The sequence below is a fragment of the Colias croceus genome, chromosome 23 (assembly GCF_905220415.1).
Source record: "Colias croceus chromosome 23, ilColCroc2.1".
NCBI classification, from domain to species: domain Eukaryota; kingdom Metazoa; phylum Arthropoda; class Insecta; order Lepidoptera; family Pieridae; genus Colias; species Colias croceus.
In genome coordinates this window covers 6,182,331-6,202,802 of record NC_059559.1, presented here as the reverse complement: position 1 = coordinate 6,202,802, position 20,472 = coordinate 6,182,331, and the positions used below count along the sequence as shown (strand labels likewise).

Below are 20,472 nucleotides of genomic sequence, written 5' to 3'. Positions count from 1 at the left end.
GAGCACACATGCCAGAAGTGAAACTTCTTTGGCAAGATTCAAAATCGTCGCCTTACTCCATGACGCGACCTTGAAATTTTACTCTCAACACGCCTATAGAAGTTTCACTTCAAAAAGACGCTCCTAAACAATCACGAAAGAATACACACTGAATGCGATGTGCAGTCAATTTCAAACAATGCATATAATCTATTGAATCGTATCATAATACTCGTACATAGGACTATATTCAACACGGTACCTAGATCTGGCAAGAAGTTCTATCTCTTCACATTTTAGTATTTTAGTATGGAATAAGACGCAACAATATGAGAGACTACAAAAAAGACGCATCACCTACGATGGTAAGATCAGCGACGCCCATATTATGCACCTACATAAATTCAAATTATTTATTTGCAAGAAATGTGGTACAAAGATGATTTACAGATGTGCACTTGCACAACACTTGTTATAACTTGTGACAATTTATATGAATAGAAATACTTTATTTTGATTTTAAAACTTAATTTTTATTCTGACGCTGATTATAACGAACGTTACGCTAACGCGCCCTCTAGCGGATAGCAAATATTTTATATATTTAGTAAGTAGGTATATTTAGTATTTGGTATTAAATATATTTAGAATGGTGCACTTTTCAATTATTTTTAGTGCACTTCGCAAAAGGATGAGACTTTTAAGATGAGTGGAGATTTTGAAAAATTCTGCGAAAATTAGGTAATTTTCTTAAAAATACAAACATAATATACCTTTTAAGTAGGTACACTCTTACTCAAACAATTATCAAACACTCAATAACAATATGAGACATTGTCTTTTACCGGCTCTATTCAATGTCCCATAATGATAACTGTAGTTTGGAAACACCACAACAGGTGGTTCCAATCATTGCTTCGGAACTTATATTATAAGTACATAAATTATTATTCATAGATAAGTACAGTGGCTTAGGGCTATTACCGCTGTTCGCAGCCCGCAGGCAAATTGTGTTCGCCGTTTACAAACGATCGACATTATGTAAAATTACGAGAATGTAATCAGAAATTTTTTGTTCGATAAGGGGTTGGGTTAGATCTGGTTCGTGTATTTTTTTAATTATACAGTACCTTATAGCAACAGTCTTTTTGTGGACGTTTGGAATAGTGAATCCTTAGCATATTACAAAATTCCGAGCCTCTGTAAACGGCGAAATAATACAATTTGCCTGCGAATAGCTATTGTAACTGAGCGCATGCAAACATGTTTCAAGCAATATGGCACAAATCGCTTTAGAAGGAACCTACATATTACTGACTGTGTTTTAGGCGTTTTGTTATACTTTTTTAGGCTAGTGTTTATGCAAAAAAACTGATGCTGAGATATTTTTATAGACTTATTAGCTCCAATGTAGGCTTTTATTATTATTGTACGTGTAAATACATTTTTTACGAATTCCTTCTTACGGAATAGTGACGTCGACCATATTTTTTCTTTCTTTGTATGAGAGCAGATTATTATGAACAATTTATACTTTTAATTTTTTTCGTTCGATCGACCTCAAACGCATAAAATACTTATAAAATAAAAAAATATATAAAAATCTAGTGGGAAATAAAATAAAACTAGTAAAGATATTTAAAAAAATAATTTATTTATATAAAATCAATATCACGCTATCTTGCTAATATCTTCGTATTGTACATTTTTCACTAGTCTTCCTTTTAGAGGTCCCTCCGTAACCTGGAATTAAAAAATTAAAAATGTATTATTAATTTTAAAAATATATAGGTATATCTCTACTAATATATATATAATATAAACCTGAAGTTTGTTTGTTTGACGTGCTAATCTCAGGAACTACTGGCCCGATTTGAAAAATTATTTCGGTGTTAGATAGCCCATTTATCGCGGAAGGCTATAAATGGCTATCGTCACGCTAAGGCCAACAGGAGCTAAGCAATGAGGTTAAAACCGTGGGGCACAGTCAGTCATAAAATTATTAGCTTACGACCCGCGGCTTCGCTCGCTTTGTCTAAAATCTATTAAATTAATTACTAAAACCTTCCTTGAGACTCCTCTCTACTCTCCTCTATCTATTAAAAAAACCGCATCAAAATCCGTTGCGTAGTTTTAAACATTTAAGTGTACAAAGGGACACAGGGACAAAGAAAGCGACTTCGTTTTATACTATGTAGTGATAACTTACTTCAACTTGACAGCAGAAGTGTTCAGTGTCTACATGTTGCAAAGTTCCCATATGGCCTCGATACGCTCCGTTCACGAATCGAACTGCTCGGCCCGGGGACGGTATCACTGTTTCCACGTGATTCTGGAAAAAAATTACGATAAATATAAAAAATGCATGTATAAAAATAAAAAACTGATTGTAATTACATTCTACTAGTAACTTATATCTCACTAGCGGTCCGCCCCGGCTTCGCCCGTGGTACATATTTCGCAATAAAAGGTAGCCTATGTTCTTTCTCAGGGTCTAAAGATTGTCTGTGGCAAATTTCATCAAAATCGGTCCAGTAGTTTATGCGTGAAAACCATACATACATACATAATTACAAACCTTTCCTCTTTATAATATTAGTATAAACATAACTAGCTTTATATATTTTAGACAGACATACAGATAGGTCCACAAGAACGTACGGGCTATAACCGAAAAGTTAAGCATCAGCGAACTGGTAGCGTGATGTTGGAGTGTGTATATGAGGGTCGTACATGATGCAATGATAGACAAGTTATTATAATGGTAGAAGATCCGAACATAAGTCGACCTTCAACGGCGTGATAATAGAATGAGTCCAATTTTATAATAAATTTAGTCTATTAAAAAATGTAAGTATTAAAAATGGGTTGACTGGGAAAATCCTGGACAGGACATTTTTAATGAATTTAAAAAAAAAACATTTTTTTTAATTAATACATTTTTTAATACACTAAATTTATTATAAAATTGGTCTCATTCTATTATCACGCCGGTGAAGGTCGACCTATATTTGGATCTTAGACCAAAAGTGTTCAGTTGGAAATGTTCCTGTTCTTAGCCCATATATGAAGACAAGATTGAAACCTAGGTCATTGAGACGAAAAATGTTTACAGCGAAGCTGCCAGTACGATCTTGGACGAGTACAAATGTTTTAAATACAAAATATATAAACATGATAAAGCCTGTCCCAGACAGACGCGGCCTGCGGTGGCGATCTGCTGTTGCCTTCTTGCTTGACCGTGATAACAATATACTGCCGCGGCCGCGGTGGCGGTCATTCTAACCTACAGCGGCACATTAGCTCTCGAGTCTCACCTGCAAGTGGACACTAACGTCCAATGGCCAGTCGTACGAAGTTTTATTGCTTTTATTGCCCATATTTTGTTTTTAATTCTGTTGTTTTTTTAGCGTACTAGTCACAGCGATAACGTTATAATTGTCAAAATGATTAACGAGGAAAACATTGAATTTTAGTCTGTTTTAATGACCATATCAAGAGCATACCTATAATCGATCATTTATCCTATTGCTTGGGTTTATTAATATATTTTTACAATTAAAATTGTTCGGCTCATTGTTCGATAACGCTTGATGTCATGTTGCCTACAACACACATACCATGCCTAATCTGTATACAGGTTGTCCCACTATTGGTATACTAAGCGCGAAGCTTTGCATACACGGATTACGTAAAAAATACATAAACAACAAAATTACGTCAAAAAATTTTTGCTAAATTTTTCTTTAAAATCCATGTTTTCTTCTCTTGCTTCACGCAGCCGGCATATACACCGCTTCGGTAATGTGATCATTTTGTCTTAATTCTTACGATAGCTCATGTGCGGGTGGCAAAGCTGATCGGGTTGCTTGTTATGGGTGTACAGATAGTTTTAAGAATTCATCTATTTGAAAAAAAATGCGTCTGGAATTTTATAAGTATTTTTTACGTACTCAACGTATGCAAAACTATATACTCCTTTGAGCTGAGTATACCGACAGTGGGACACCTTGTATAGAACAGTAGAATGATTATTAGTTCTCAGAATCTACAACAACGGACTAATTGTAAACCTAAGACTTACAATCAGACCGTTGCAGTGAACGTCGTCTCAAATGTTTTGACGACAAGTTTATAATTTGCTCTGTTAGTCACTTCTTGGTCGTGTAGCAAGACACACGGCACACGTCCCGAGCTATATCGTGAAACCAGTTCACCTGGTACAAGTATAAACCACTGTGTCAGTGAACTTGAACTCGTTAAGTGTACGAGAAGGTCATTTCTAAACATATTCGTGTATTATCCAGAATTTTGCCGATGTCGATGATATCATCGGGCTCAAACATTAATATTAAACTGTTTTTGTTAATTTGAACATTTTATCACCATAATATTTAGAATTAATGAGGTACACTGATAAAACCGCAGATACGTACCTAAATTGGACTGCGATACGGTTTGAAATATTTTTTTGTGGTGAACGACTTCCCTCAACCTAATAGCTAAATTCAGTTGTCCTTCATTATTAATCATGAACGTCACATTTTTTATGATTAGGTACAATATATATATTTATTGACTCATGTTAAATTCAGTACAACGAGGATAACTACATGACTATAATTAGGTTAGTATAAATTGGGGAAAGATCGGAAAACAAAATCATTTAAGGATAAACCATCGTGCCATACACCATGTTTAAAAGTCACGCGAGTGATTCGGGTTCAGCCGAGCGGCGAAGGGCCGAGGAGCTTCAAAAGCAGCGAGAAGAAGAAATAGAGAGGCGTAAAATAGACGAGGAACGAGCTGAAAGGCGGCAACAAAAAAGAACAGCAGCTACGGGACCGTCATTTAATGGCATATGCACTGGCGTTACGTTCACAGAAGCGGAACAGTCCACGCAATGTTTGGACGAAGTAAAATCAAATGAAGTAGGTGAAGTCGTGAAGTGAAGTACATTTTAAATAAATATTTATTTTACAATTTATGTGCTTTTTATTTATTAGTGTTCCCCGGTAAGCCTAACTGAGAGTGAGTCTAGATATAGTTAGGATGAAGGTTGGAACGAACCCGCCTACGTGATCATTACACATAGTAAGACGATTGTAGGGCTAACGTGACGTGCGGCGCAGCGACAGATAGCTGCAGTGCACGTTACATGAGGTTGGTACCGAACATTCGATAACACATCATATAGGTCTACCAGAATCTGATGGCATATTTATATTTTAAGAAATAAAAGATTTTCATGTGGCAACTTATTTGACAACTATCAAATTGGTTGTCAAATTATTTGTCTTTTTTGCAGTTGATAAATAATTTTTAGGATTTTGTCTAAAAAGCTGCTGCGATCACAAGCAAGAGGTGTTGTTTATAATGTGTACAGAAAAATATTTGATGAAGAAGGGTCAAACACATCACAATTTTCAATTTAGAAGATTTTATTGGTAAATTGGACTTACCCGCTTTGATACTTTCAATTAAAAAATATTAAATGTAGGTAACTATAATATTGTTTATTGATTGGAATATAATTTTATGGAAACTTATTACAGGAGTTTCCAATACGGCTATTCGTCAAGTCCAAGCTGTCCAAGTCAATTTTATAATGTGTGTATCTGTTAATACTTACGAAAATAAACATAGTTTTATTTTATTTTTATTTTATTTTATAAAAAAATATAAGCAGTCTAGTTTTCTATCGATATAACATCGATATTTTCACATGGCATAATGATAATGAACATACAAATAAAGGTATGTGTAAATAATAATATGTATTACCTGTATAAAAGTAATATGTATATTATACATGTAAGTATGTATTAAGTGGATATCTCATTATTAAGTACAGTATTGTCCACTTATGTAATGTGACTAATGATATTGAGAACAAACTAAAAAATAAGCAGTATCAAGATCGTTCAGTCCATTTTCCCTAGGGTTGCACACTCAAATTTTTGATTTCCCTATTTGCCATCAGATTCTGGTTTACCTATACTTGACATGTGTCGAATCTTTACTCACTAGTCAGGTGCACAGGTATATTAAACGCTAGCGTACATAGTGTTGTAGCCTATGATATATAAAAAAGCTAGATACGTTACCCGCTCTCTATTTTGGCAAGAAAAAACTCAGCTAAGTGCCCGAGTTTCACTTGGTCACGCACCATTCAGCGTCGTGGCTGGACGTTCTTTTTATATTTTATTCGGCGTTATTCTATATTTTATTTTATTTTATAAGTATTGGTGATAATGCGTTAGTAAGTAGGTATGTATTAATTACGCTGTTTTTAGTGCAATGATGTTGGCGTATGCCGCGTCTACTAGTATAATAGGTCATTGGTTGTAGCGCACTGAGTTTATTACCTACCTAGTGTGCTTGCCAATAATAACATTGCTACGGTAGCCGTCATCAGCGCCCGATCTTAATTATAATCTGAGTGGTGAGGCACGATCCGTTTTCTATTTTAGAGACACCATAGTTCATGTCGCTATTACCTATTATGTATGTCTGTGCAGTTACAGGTAGAACGGAGATTGTCGACAACCTCTTTGGGAACATTGATTCAGAGTTCGAGCACACCCCGGACACTCCATACTGTTCCATACAAAATTATCGTTTTGACAGTCACATTGTAGAGACTGCAAATGTGTGTGTTAACGCTTTATGGTTGGCACATTTGTGACTAGCGTAAAAAAAAATTCGCGTTTTTCTGATGAAATACATCCGTAAACAGCACAATGTCTAACCATTTTCTACGAAAAACGATAATCACAAATCCAAAATAATAAAATTACTTTAAGTCAATTTGATTAATGTTGTCAATCTTCGTTGCGTATCGTCCTTGCAGAAAAATGCGACCATTTTCAGGCTGATCGTGCGGGGTGAGGTAAGTGTTTAATTTTGGCGGGAGGCGGAGAGTGTCCGTTCTGTAACGTTTAACTACTATTATGTATTCTGTGGTGTGGTATGCAACTTATGTAGACATCTTAAATGCGTATAGTAGAAACCCATGGAAGGTAAACCCCGAGCTACCGTGCCAGTATAATGGCGTAGCGACTTCCGTTCAAGTATTTTGTGCTGTTGCATCATACTTAGTGCCCTTACGCACTAGCGGTTAGCCGCCCCCGCGGTTAACCGCTAGTGCGTCAGGGCACTTAGGGTCAACTCACACCAAAAGAGCGTCGAAGCGCAGCGAAGCGGAGCGCAGTTTCCGTGTCATATGAATTTTAACTTTATTTTCATTACTATAATACTTATTATCGCCTGAGAAACTCGAACGAGTCGCGCGGATGCCGCGGGCTCGAGTTTCTCAGGCGATAATAAGTTTTATAGTAATGACAATAAGTTGTCTTTGCGCTGATAAGGGATATCGCCTTTTACATACCTGATCAAGCTTCAATTTGACATTGTCATCTGTCAGTTTGACATGAGCGCCATATTTGTCTATGACTCGTTCGACAACCGCCTTGCGTTTGTAGAACTTGTCACCGAGCGATTTGGTTATTATTTTAACAATTATTCCTTCGGTTAGCCAGTAGTCTTTTCTGGAATGGTGAAAAATATTTCTTTATAGATGACATATTATTTACTAAAATAGCAAGTATTATTTGGCATTAAATTTATTTCATTAGGTACCTAATTTTAATGGTTTTTGGATTTGTCTACCAGGATTAGAATAATAAATATATTATAAATGACATAAAACTTAAAATTAGGGAAAAGGGCGTATGTATCGAGCACACGTGTCAAAAGTGAAACTTCTTTAACAAGATCAAAGATATCAAAATCGTCACCTTACTCCATGACGGTACTGCGAGCTTGAAATTTTACTTAACGCGCCTAAAGAAGTTTCACTTCAATACTTATTGGATAACTCGATATTTTATAAAAAAAATAAGCAAATATATCTCTCTCACCTATTAGCTTTCTCTCTCTGTCGTTCAGTCATTTCCATAATTTCATCTAACGCATTACTCTTGTTGTCTGATTTTTGTTTTTTACTTGACGTTTCTGGTTTTATTTTCGAGGTTTGTAACGCTGACTTTGGTAGTTCTGCCTTTTCTGTAATAAGAAAGAAACGAATGAGGTATCATGAATGGCCTAGCGTTCTAAGCGTTCTAAGATGTCGGCATAAAAAGTGAAGTCCCATGTCCCCTAGGCCCTAGTGGGGTAAGGGGCAGATGCATTATACATCTGTTTCACTGATCGATTTTCTTTAGGGACAAGTAGGTGATCAGCCTTCTGTGTCCTGCCAGACCAAGCCTTTTTTTTTTGTTCGTCTCCACCGGGAATCGAACCCAGGACCCCTCGGTGCTACGCTCACGCATACATACATTACATAATTACAAACCTTTCCTCTTTATAATATTAGTATAGATTTGAATGCCATAAAACCAAAAATATCAAATTCAACAATCACCTTGGTTCTTCCGTTTCAAATTCAAATTAAGAGTAAGTCTCTCTTGACTGCTCTCTCTCTTGAACTCTGTGTATTTCGGCTCTTCATCTTCCCTCTCTTTCCTTCCTCTCTCCACTTGCTTTTGGATAAATTCTAACATTCTTTCCTGTGAACAATATGAAAATTTTTTTAATCATGTTCATATTTTAAAAGTTTCAAAAAAAAATATGTCCTTATAGCCACAATAATTAAATAACTATGTTTATTACAACTAACTAGCTGCGCCTCGCGGTTTTACCCTCATTGCTCCACTCCTATTGGTCTTAGCGTGATGATATATAGCCTATAAGCCTTTTCGATAAATGGGCTATTTAACACTGAAAGAATTTTTAAAGTTGGACCAGTTGTTCTTGAGATTAGCATGTTCAAAGAAACTGTTCAGCTTTATAATATTAGTATACACAATAATCATAATTAAAACACACCAACCGGTATAATAAGAACCAGTTGCCCCAGCGTTTCCTAATTCTAATGAAATATCGGAACTTAGGCTATTTTTTTAGCTGCCATTTGTTCCTTATTACATCAGCTATCTGTCAGTGAAAGTCCCATCAAATGGGATCAGACATTTCAGATATTAACAGACAGAGACAAAAAATTACTATTTAGGGACACACATTACACAGTACACTGTATACATCCATATGCATTTAGTAAAAAGGTTATTTTAATGCATATTACAAACAGACACTCCATCTTATTATTGGAATAAATTACAAACCTGGTCATCTTTATCCATCTTCTCCTTTTTCGCTTTCGCCTCTTGCGCGGCGATAGTCGCCGGGTCCCTATCGATGTACGCTACGAACCATCCCTTCTCAGTTTCGTCAACCACGCACTTGCCCTCTCTGCCGAGCCACTTGACAAAGTCTGTGAGCGTCTCCCATTGTGTCGCGTTCATGTGTAAGTGTTCTCTGTGGATTAATGATAAGTTAGAAGTTAGTAGTAGTTGGATAAGTAGTAGTTTCTATGGTGATACATCTATACTAATATTATAAAGCTGAAGAGTTTGTTTGAACACACTAATCTCAGGAACTATTGGTCCGATTAAAAAAAAATCATTCGGTGTAAGATAGCCCATTTATCGAGGAGGGCTATAGGCTATATATATCATCTCGCTAAGACCAACAGGAGTGGAGCACTGCGGGTAAAACCGAAGAGCACAGGTAGTCATTAATTAAGGTAAAAACATGGAGATTAATTTTCTCTTCCTTCATTATAAGCTTGAATGTATGAAGTTAAAGCGCTATGTTTGATAAAAACGGTAAAACAGTATGAAACCAACTCACCTATTAGAAATATAGTCCTGGTACACTTTATTCGCATTTACACGTTTTGTGCCAAACTGACGACGTAATAATTCTAAATAACCGTCCGCAAACTCTTTGGAAAACTCGTCAATGTACTTGTTAGCGTTGTCAGCGAATAACAACAACTGCCTTTGATGTGATTCAGACATTGTGTGGCATTTGAACCCGTTTTCATCACGACACTGTTTTTGGCACATTTGGCAATACCATCGCAGTTTTTGCAAGCCTTTTGCCTTGATTTTGTTTGCTATGTACTTGGGTGTACCTTTTTCTGCTTTTCCACCCATTTTGATCCTGTGTTGTTAATGTTTTGGGCTTCGAAACTATGTTGTTGGTTGTGTTTAGTAATCTTTGTTACACGAGTACTTTTATGAAACACACATGGAATACGGGTAGTCGCTAATTTGAATGCATTTTAAGTAACTTCAGTAGCACATTGAATCTCTAATGAGTATTAGAAAACGAAACAAAACGAAGAAATTAAAACCGAGGAAAACACAATTGTTGACAAAAATGACAGAAATCAGAATTCAGAATTAATCAGAATTCAGATTTGACGTTTATGACATTTAAAATTACTATAGACAAGTCCCACAGCTCTATTGCTCTGAGTCCCACAGAGTAAATAATGAACTACAAGTCTTTTTGGCGCATATTTTTAACCAGTGTTTTTAGCCATTATAAAAATAAATGAACACACATTTGAGTGTTATTTAAAATAACTAAATGTCACCCCGGCTTCGCCTTCTACTGAGGAAGATTGGTCGCACGAACTCGGAAACCTTCGTGAGCTCATGCACAACGTTACTGAAGATTAATACATGATCAAATGCATATTTTACGATTCTTTATAGGACCTAAAGACGGACATTCCTTTTCTTTATATTTATACATACGAATATCATCAAGAAAATCCCTTGAGTCTTTCTTGAGCTATAAGTTTTTTAAGTTAACTTTATTTTCAAAATATATTTGTGAAAGTTTAAAAATCAATTAAATTAATACTACTATAATATGTTCCTAACTTCCTATCATTCGTACAACTCTTTACGCATGTTTCTTTGAGTGTATTAAATTCTTTTTAACAGTTAAATGCTAAATGAGATATGTAGGTATAATTACCTACTTGTATATAAAAACTATGAACTATTTTTAATTTGTCGTTAAATGACAAAATATAAAGACAAAACTCGCGTTATTTGACATTATTTAAGGTCTGCAGAACTATCGCAATTATTTTGAAGATTTACTAAAATATACGTGGAACAATGGACGTTTTGTGGTCGAAAGAAAAATTACTTAAAATATTCAGTAAAGTAAGAATGTAATTTAAATGTATTTAAAGAAAAATTATTGAAAAAGAAACTTGCAAATACAACATGGTTTGTTCACTAATTTTTTGATAGTAAATCTATTGAAAATACTGAGATAACATAACACGCTCGTCGCTTACGCCGGCCACTATCGCGGTACGCTCGCTTCGCTCGCTCGGCTCGTGCGGTAGTTCAAGAGCTATAACCTCACTATTGACCCTCAGTTTATGCAGAAGGTGGCAAGTTGAAATCTAAATTTTAATGTGTGGCGTTATATTATTATGTTGAAATTACATATACATACTGAGATAAATTTTTAGCGATTTATTTGTGGCTTGCACAAATTCTCTTTCTCTATTTCTATCCTTATTTCTGTCTTTTGGACTAGTATATGGAATAACATGTTAATATAGGCTTATATGTATTACCCGGCCTATATATGCAAAAGACAAGAAATTTATTATCATTTTTGAATATGTACTCTAATATTTTAATCTCAGAAACACTTAACTATGTGTACTTTATATAGAGCTATAAATTTAGCACATGTTTTAGTCTACATTCGACAATATCTACTTAGTTTTTTTTTTCAGAGTTCTATTCGATTATCGGTGGCCCAAGGATCAGGTGATGGTGGAGTCAATCGATGCTGTCGGTTGTGTGGGGGCGAAAATAATCTACGCAGCTTCTGCACATCCTACCTGTGGGAGGGGGCTGAGGAAAGATACGATCAGCTGCTGTATAACTGTTTTGGTGTTCAGGTACATTTATCATGATATTTTTTATTTATTCTTCACTAGAGGTCCGCCCCGGCTTCGCCCGTGGTACATATTTCGCACTAAAAGTAGCCTATGTCCTTTCTCGGGTATCAAAATATCTCCATACTAAATTTCATGAAAATTGGTTCAGTAGTTTAGGCGTGATTGACAGACAGAGTTACTTTCGCATTTATAATATTAGTATGGATTTATTCTCCATTGTACAATGGGTCGTATCTTATTTCATAAATGTTTTATTAAAGTCAAATGTACAAATGGCGGCCTTATGGCTCTAAGCCATCACTGCCGGGAAATCTTCATTAATATAATTAAGATAAAATATTTCCTGTTCTTGTCATTTAAAAACTCATTATATTAGTTACGTGAGAGGTTTTGAAATATTTTCACGATCTCAAATCGCTTGAAATTTTCAAAGAAAATAAAAACATGATTACGAGGCGGGATTCGAACCAGCTACTTTCGCCATACCGTGGAAACGCCTGACATCCAGATGTCCCGAGATCGCTAAAAATTTCCTATTTATAAAGCATTTGAATGCTATAAAACTAAAAACTGAATAACTATGTGATTTTGTAGGTCTCACCATCTGACTGCATGATTTGCGAAAATTGCATTCGACAGCTTCGTAATACACAACGATTTCGCGCTTTAGTTCTATCAGCTTTCGCCAGTGCGCCGAGTGAATGTGAGTATTGTCAAAATTAACAATTTCAAGTTTCCGAACTTTATTTTTACATGGCAATATGCTAAAAAGACGTGTGTGCTGAGCACACGTGTCAGAAGTGAAACTTCTTAGGTACCAAAATCGTCGCCTTACTCCATGTATTGTATTGCCATGACGAGACCTTGAAATTTTACTCTCAACGCCCCCAATGAAGTTTCACATCAAAAATATGATGCTCCCTTTTCAATTTAAAAATAGACCATCAAAAAATATGTGTAGTAAGAATTAGTAAAAGGCCTTATAGGCCTTTGCACAAAATATATTTTTATACAATTATAGTATAAATAAAAACAATTTCACAGATTCAACACGTCACTCGCAAATGAGCGGCAGGGGAAGCTGTAGACGTAAAATAAAGAACAAGAAACGTTCAACCGTAGAGCTGTCAAAGAAAACAACAAAGATGTCCATAAACAAGCGGCGATCTAGGAAGTCTTTTTCAAATAATATCACCGAAATGAAGAGGACCAATATCGCTTGTTCTATGTGTAAACAGAGGTACAATAAAATGAGATGTTTTACTTTACGCTATTTATTTAAGAGTGAGTATCTAGAAGATTGGTAATTTTGCTCTATACCCCCTCTTAACGTTAATGTTAATATAATGTGCTCTTATATTTTTCACAAATAAATAGGACCAACCAAATAATCATCAAAAACGAGTCACCCAGTCGAAAGGTTTGAGGTAACATACAAAAATAAAATGCATTCGAGTTGAGCACCTCATCTTTTTTTGAAGTCTGTTGATTAGGCATAGTCATTAGTACTTTTAATCGTTAGACACTTTTTACATACTTATTTTAAAATTATTTCATCCTAATATAAACTTAACGACTTACATTATTTTGAAATAGGTACCCAATGATACTACCAGTGAACGAATCGCACCTATTCATTTGCTCTCGATGCAAGCAGAAGAGTGCACCAAGTAACAGGGTCTGCAGGAAGTGTAACATGATCATGCCTTCAAATATGTTACGGGAACACTTAGAAATGCATGCGAAACCGGAATTACGGGGTAAAAGCAGGTAAATAATTAATTTACACGAGTTATAATTAAGGGGATCCATAAATTTCGTGAGATGTTTTAGCGGTGGAGGGGGTCGAGTCAAATCTCATCTGTAATAACGGTAGTATAGAATAAGTGACAAATTAATTATTATGGTTGAGGGTAAATCTGTTTCTTTTTAATAAACCAGTCTGTCGTTGAAGCCCGCCTTTCATTTACGTATCATTGGCGACGAGGCAGGATTTTTTTTTCCTTTGTGTTTAAACTATTTGTTTTTTGCGAAATCCAAGATGCCTATCGGTAAAATTGAACCTTTCAACTTGAGTTCGAAGCAGTGGCCAGCGTATATACGACGAGTAAATCAGTACATTAAATTGAACGAAATTGGTGACGATTTAAAGGTGTCCATGTTGATAACGGTCGTCGGCGAAGAAACATACGCGTTGATGTGCGATCTATGTGCTCCGAGTTTCCCTGAAAATAAAACTTATGAACAATTAATACAAATTGTGACGGAACATTTGGAACCTCAGCGTTCCGAGATCGCCGAGAGACACGTGTTTAGATTACGACGTCAGCGTGCCGGCGAATCGCTCACTGAGTACCTACAGGCGTTAAAGCACCTCGCGGCTACTTGCAATTTTGGTAAATGCAGTTCGTGTTCAACTCTTGAGGAGAACCTGCGCGATCAATTCGTGTCGGGACTATCGAACGATGCGATGCGTTCCAGAATATTTGCCGAGAAAAAAATTCAGTACAGGGAGGCCGTGGAACTCGCGCTAGCTTTAGAGGCTGCGGAGAAGCATGCAGAAGTGAGCGGCTCCACCGGGGCGGGGACGACGGATTCAACGGCAGCGGCGAGCGGCGAGGCGGGCGAGGGCCTGCACTACGCGCGCGGCGGCCGGCGGCGGCTCGGCCGGCCAGCGCGCGCGGCCGCTGCGGGCTGCAGGCGCGCGGGGCGCGGGCCGCACGCTCGAGGCGCGGCCGGCCGCCGGCGCGGAGGCGCTAGGGCACCGCGGGCGCAACTGTTGGCGCTGCGGCAAGGCGCATGCGGCAGAAAAGTGTCAGTTTAAGCATTACAACTGTGATGAGTGCGGCCAGCGGGGCCATATAAAAGTGATGTGCAAACGTGTGTCAGGTCGGCAAAATTTCGTAAGCGACGAGTCGGACGACGACGGTTTGTACAACATCGACGTTACGACACGAGGTAACCAACCATTCTTTGTTGACTTGTTAATTGACAATAAACTTATTCAATGTGAAGTGGAAGTCGTATTTCGGCAATAAGCGAGGATATGTATAATCGTTTGTTCTCGCATAAATTAATAAAAGCTGATAATTTAATTTTACGTTGTTATTCGGGTTCACGAATTCAATCTCTGGGTTTCATCGAGGTGGACGTACGTCTGGGCAGAGTGTATAAAAAAGAATTACGATTATATGTAATTAAACAGGGAGCACGGCCTTTGTTAGGAAGAGAGTGGATGCGTGCGTTAAACATTACAGAAATCCGCCTCAATGAAATCAGTGAGGATGAATTCGTGAACCAGTTATGCAAAGAATTCCCAGAAGTATTTTGTGATAAGTTAGGTACTTGTAAACAAACAATTCGATTACGACTCGCGGATAACGAACCGGTTTATGTGCGAGCGAGACCGGTGCCGCTAGCGCTGCGCGAGAGGGTTGAGAAGGAGCTAGCTCGTCTCGAGGCGGACGGCTCGATCTATCGCGTTGAATATTCAGACTACGGGACCCCGATCGTACCCGTTGTAAAAAAGAATGGGGAAATTCGAATCTGTGGTGATTACAAAATTACAATTAATCCAAAATTAAAGAGGGATTTTTATCCGTTACCGCGTATTGAAGAATTGTTTGCTAGCTTAAGGGGAGGTGAGAAATTTACAAAGATTGATTTAACACACGCTTATGAACAGTGTATTCTTTCGGATGATTCACAACCGTACACCGCTATCACTACGCATATGGGCACTTTTGCATACCGGCGCACCCCGTACGGTTTATCTTGTATACCCGAAAAATTTCAAAAATTAATGGAAGAAACCCTCCGGGGAGTGACGGGATGTGTCGTATTTTTAGATGATATCTGTATAACGGGTTCTAATAATTCGGAACATATGAAAAATTTGAAATTAGTGCTCGAACGGTTACGGGAAATGGGGCTCACTGTTAAATTAAGTAAATGTAAATTTTTGCAAGATTATGTGAAATATTTAGGGTTTATTATAAATAAGGAGGGATTACGGCCGGATCCAGAAAAGTTAGAAGCTATTTCCAGTGCACCCACACCTAATAATGTTTCGCAACTTAAGAGTTTCCTAGGCATGCTTAACTATTACGGTCGATTTATTCCTAATTTACCTAAGTACTATATTACAACCTTTACATAATTTATTAAAAAAGGACGTGAACTGGAAATGGGATTCAAACTGTAGGGAAGCGTTTAATGAAGCAAAGCGATCACTCTTAAGTGAACGGTGTTTGGCACATTACGAGGAAGGACGCGAGTTAGTATTAGCGGTGGATAGTAGCGCGTACGGGCTGGGCGCTGTGCTGGCGCATCGCTACGCGGACGGCAGCGAGCGGCCGGTAAGCTGTGTGTCGCGCACGCTTAACTCGGCTGAACGTAATTACAGCCAACTTGACAAAGAAGCGCTCGCTATTCTGTTCGGTGTAACGAAACACCACCAGTATTTATTCGGTAGACGATTCACATTACGCACAGATCACCAACCACTAACATATATTTTTGGCAGTAAGGGCGGTATTCCGCAGACGGCAGCGAGCCGTTTGCAGCGATGGGCAGCGCGTCTGGCTGCATACGATTTTAAGATTGAATTTGTTAGGTCGGCGGACAACGGGCCGGCTGATGCGTTATCGAGGTTACCGTTAACACGAGAGGGTCGCATTACAGACTCAGTAGATTATTTAAATTTAGTTGCGGACGCATTACCTGTTTGTTACAGTGATGTCGCTGCGGAAACGGAACGTGACAACTTATTGTGTAAAATTAAGCGGTATATTATTTTTGGCTGGCCGCTTAGTCCGAGTTGCGATGAGGAGAAACCCTATTTTGCTAGAAAACAGGATTTTGTAGTTGAAAAGGGGTGCGTTATATATAAATATAGAATAGTCATTCCTTACGCTTTACAAAACAAGATTTTAGAGGAGATTCATGAGGGGCACCTTGGTATGAATAAAATGAAAACTTTATCACGAAATTATGTATACTGGGCGAGTTTAGATAAGGATATTGAAGAAACATGTAGGTCGTGTTCGGCGTGCCGCTCGGTGCTGGACGCGCCGGCGCGCGCACAGCTGCACCCGTGGGAGTTCCCGCTGCACCCGTGGCAGCGCGTTCACGCCGATTTTGCAGATTGCGGGGGTGTACGCTATTTAATTTTAGTGGACGCACATTCTAAGTGGATTGAAGCTTATCCAATGCGGTATACGAATGCAGATTTCACTATAAAAGTTTTGAGAGGCATATTCGCAAGGTTCGGTCTACCATCGCAACTTGTAACTGATAACGGTCCACCCTTTTCTTCGTATGAGTTTAAGACTTACTGTAAAAATAATTGTATTAGGCACACGACTTCGGCCCCTTATCGGCCACAAGGGAACGGGGCGGCGGAAAACGCCGTTAAAATAATTAAAAAAACAATTAAAAGAGCGTTATTTGAAGGCGAGGACGTGAGCACAGCACTAAATAAATTTCTTTTTAAATATCGCAATTGTGAGCACGGCACTGCGGTTCGCGATAAACAGGAAAAGCAAATAGCGCGCAGTTCGGCGACGCTAAGGGAGTTTAGCGTGGGGGATGCTGTGCTCGCGAGGGATTATAGGTCTAAGGAAGATAAGTGGGTAGAGGGCACTGTTTCTAAAAAGACAGGGCCGGTTTCATATAAAGTCGAGTTAGGGAACGGTATCGAGTGGCGAAGGCACGTCGATCAGATAATATCCGCGAAAAATAGGTTCTCGTTAACACGGACAAATGCCACCTGTGCAAACGACGCGGGTGACCTTGAGGCCGGTAAAAAAATCGAGGGGGAGACGTGGGAAGACGCAGCCAGTGGTGACGAAACAAATCACCAGTCAGAGACTGCAGGGCTGTCCCCACCGGCCCGCGTAGAGGCGGCACCAACGGCGTCGCCGGTTAGCCCTGAGACATCACAAATGTCCGCTCGTGCACTGCGTGCAATTAATCGAGCAAAAAAATTATTGTAACGAAATAAATTATGTAATTTAGGTTCTAGTAGTAAGTATTTACAGTGGTGGTCACATAATTAAAGACACCTCCTAATTGACCATAAAAGATTTACATTAGGAAGTACAATTATCTGAAAAAGGTATTTAATCTAGTATTATTTTTATTAAACCATACAAGACAATATGTTCTTTAAAATGAGGGACAAAAAATAGGTATATTCCTTGTTAGTTTCGACACTTGCTCTCTGTGGGAATGTAACACAAACTTTGTTTACGTACGTGTAGCTGGCCACTTAATTAAAGACAACAAGAAATGAGTTATAATTTTTTATAAATAAAAAGAAACAACATTGTGCGTTTATCATTTTGCCGCGTAATTTAATAAATCGTTGACACTCCATAATTTTTTTGGCTATTTTTAACTTTTAAAATTAAAATTCATACGTTAAATTGTTTTAATATCAATTATTATGGTTAAAAACAAGAGTTGCAACTCGTCCACAAGAAAAATTATTTTTAACTTCCATGATAATTAAAATGTTCCAAGGATATGGTTATGAATGCTATAAAACATGTCAAGATGTTCCACACGACCAAAAACGTACTCAGAAAAGCAAAACTAAGTGAAACTACTCGGCCGAAAGATTCAAAAATGGTGTCGTTGGCTAAAAAAGATCCATTTCAAGGGTCGGAACTGATACAGTTCAGAGTTGTATGGTGCAGCAGGCTTGAAGGGGGGTCTGCAAGGGCAATTAGACGGAGACTGTGTGGGGAAAACTTGCACTGAAGAGTATTTCGGAAAGTACCACTTTTGAAAAAACAAAATGTGAAGGCAAGATTTGACTTTGCTACAAAATACGAACTTAGGACTGAACGAGAATGGAAACATGTGCTGTTTTTGCATGAAACTAAGATTAATATGATTAATTCTGTCAGAAAACAATATGTAAGACGCCATCTCAATAAGGAAATGGATCCAAGATACACTAATAAGTAGTCATACATCGGGGTGGAAATATCAATGTGTGGAGCTATTTTTCTGGACTTGGCGTTGGATCTGTCAAAAAGACAGAAGGCAACATGGATAAATTCCAGTACAAGTATATTTTAGAGCAATCTATGCTGCCCTATGCGGAGGAAAATTTACCTTTTGTTGGGACTTTTCAACACGATAATGATCCTAAGCACACATCAAAAGTAGTGAAATGCTTGTTAAGGAACCAATCTGTAACTGTTTTGGATTGGCCCCCTCACAGTCCGGATTTAAATCCGATCGAAAACTTATGGAATCAAGAAAGAAAGAAGTCGTGGCAAAGCGGTCAACAAACGTCGACTAACTTTGCAAAGCATTTTTGAAGAATGGAATCAAATTAGTGACGCAACTTGTACAAAATTAGTTGCTTCTATGCCCAAGAGATGTAAACCGTCATTACTACCAGTCTACCAAGGGACATGCAACCAAATATTGAAAAGTGTAAAAATGTTTTGTAAATACGTTAGACATTTTGTGTTGGAAAAATAATCTCATTAAAACAATAATTTTTTATATTTCATATAAGCGAGTCTTATGTCTTTAATTATATGGCCAGACCTTTGCTAGGTTAAAACTGCTAGTAGTAAGGATGAACCGATTAAAATTTAACAAACCGACAAGTTTTGTAGATAAAATTTAGTTTAGCATTAAACAACACATACCTGAATATTTTAAAATTATTTAACAAGTTCCAATGATAGTGTAAAAAAAAATGTTGAGAGAAATGTCTTGGGTAGTATAAAATGCTCTTAGTGTCTTTAATTATGTGACCACCACTGTATATAACATTAAGTATATGCAATTTGGGTTACGGTATTTATATGTATAGTTGTGCGATCAAGGCGTTTCCTTATGTTTATTATGTTTCAAGCTGTCTTTTAAGTTTGTATGTTAATTACTGTTGTGTCTTTTAAGTTTGTGTGTTAATTACTTGTCCTATATTATGTTATTGTGATCTTGTTGCGGAGGAGTGTAATAACGGTAGTATAGAATAAGTGACAAATTAATTATTATGGTTGAGGGTAAATCTGTTTCTTTTTAATAAACCAGTCTGTCGTTGAAGCCCGCCTTTCATTTACGTATCATTGGGGTCGAGTCAAATCTCATCTAGCCTTACGCTGGGGAGACGGGGCCGGTGTCTCGGCAAATATCACGCAATTTATCAAAAATAAAAAAAATCCTCGCGTAATTTATGGACGCCCCCTAAGACATGAATAGACTATCCTTTATTCTTTATATATTCTATCCTTTATTCTTATTTTATACTTCTTATTTCTTACAGACTTTGTACGCTTCCGAAAAAGTCAACACAAATTTTAAGAACGGAAAGCCGTTTGACGCAACTAAAACACTATTGCACGCTATGTCCCAAAAAATATGCAAATGCACAGCATCTGGCAACACACATGCAGACGGACCATAGAAAACAAGATTATCTATGCGCAGTCTGTGGTAAGAATTACAAAACGCGGGAAATGCTTGACAGGCACATGAGGATGCACACGGGCCAGCCGATTTATCAATGTGACATTTGCTTGAGATATTTCAAGGGTAAACGAAATTTTCAGTCGCACTATTTAACGCATGAAAGATAGTTCTAAATTATTGTAAAAACGAAATCGTGGGTTACTCAA

At 37.5% G+C, this 20,472-nt stretch overlaps 2 protein-coding genes across 2 annotated transcripts; one reads left to right on the top strand and one right to left on the bottom strand.

Moving 5' to 3' along the window:
* Positions 1 to 1,614: 1,614 nt before the first annotated feature.
* Positions 1,615 to 10,282, bottom strand: LOC123702429 (DNA/RNA-binding protein KIN17). Its single transcript, XM_045650177.1, has 7 exons — positions 9,733 to 10,282; positions 9,165 to 9,357; positions 8,405 to 8,549; positions 7,902 to 8,046; positions 7,370 to 7,529; positions 2,189 to 2,311; positions 1,615 to 1,722 (listed from the first exon to the last, which is right to left on the bottom strand). Exons 1-7 carry the CDS (start codon positions 10,038 to 10,040, stop codon positions 1,651 to 1,653), a joined length of 1,146 nt encoding a protein of 381 aa, XP_045506133.1. The 5' UTR covers positions 10,041 to 10,282; the 3' UTR covers positions 1,615 to 1,650.
* Positions 10,283 to 12,435: 2,153 nt separating this feature from the next.
* On the top strand, positions 12,436 to 20,434 carry LOC123702407 (zinc finger and BTB domain-containing protein 49-like). The gene is made up of 4 exons (XM_045650153.1): positions 12,436 to 12,530; positions 12,872 to 13,067; positions 13,424 to 13,597; positions 20,121 to 20,434. The coding sequence occupies exons 1-4, from the start codon at positions 12,440 to 12,442 to the stop codon at positions 20,431 to 20,433; spliced, it is 774 nt and encodes a 257-aa protein (XP_045506109.1). The 5' UTR covers positions 12,436 to 12,439; the 3' UTR covers position 20,434.
* Positions 20,435 to 20,472: the final 38 nt, after the last annotated feature.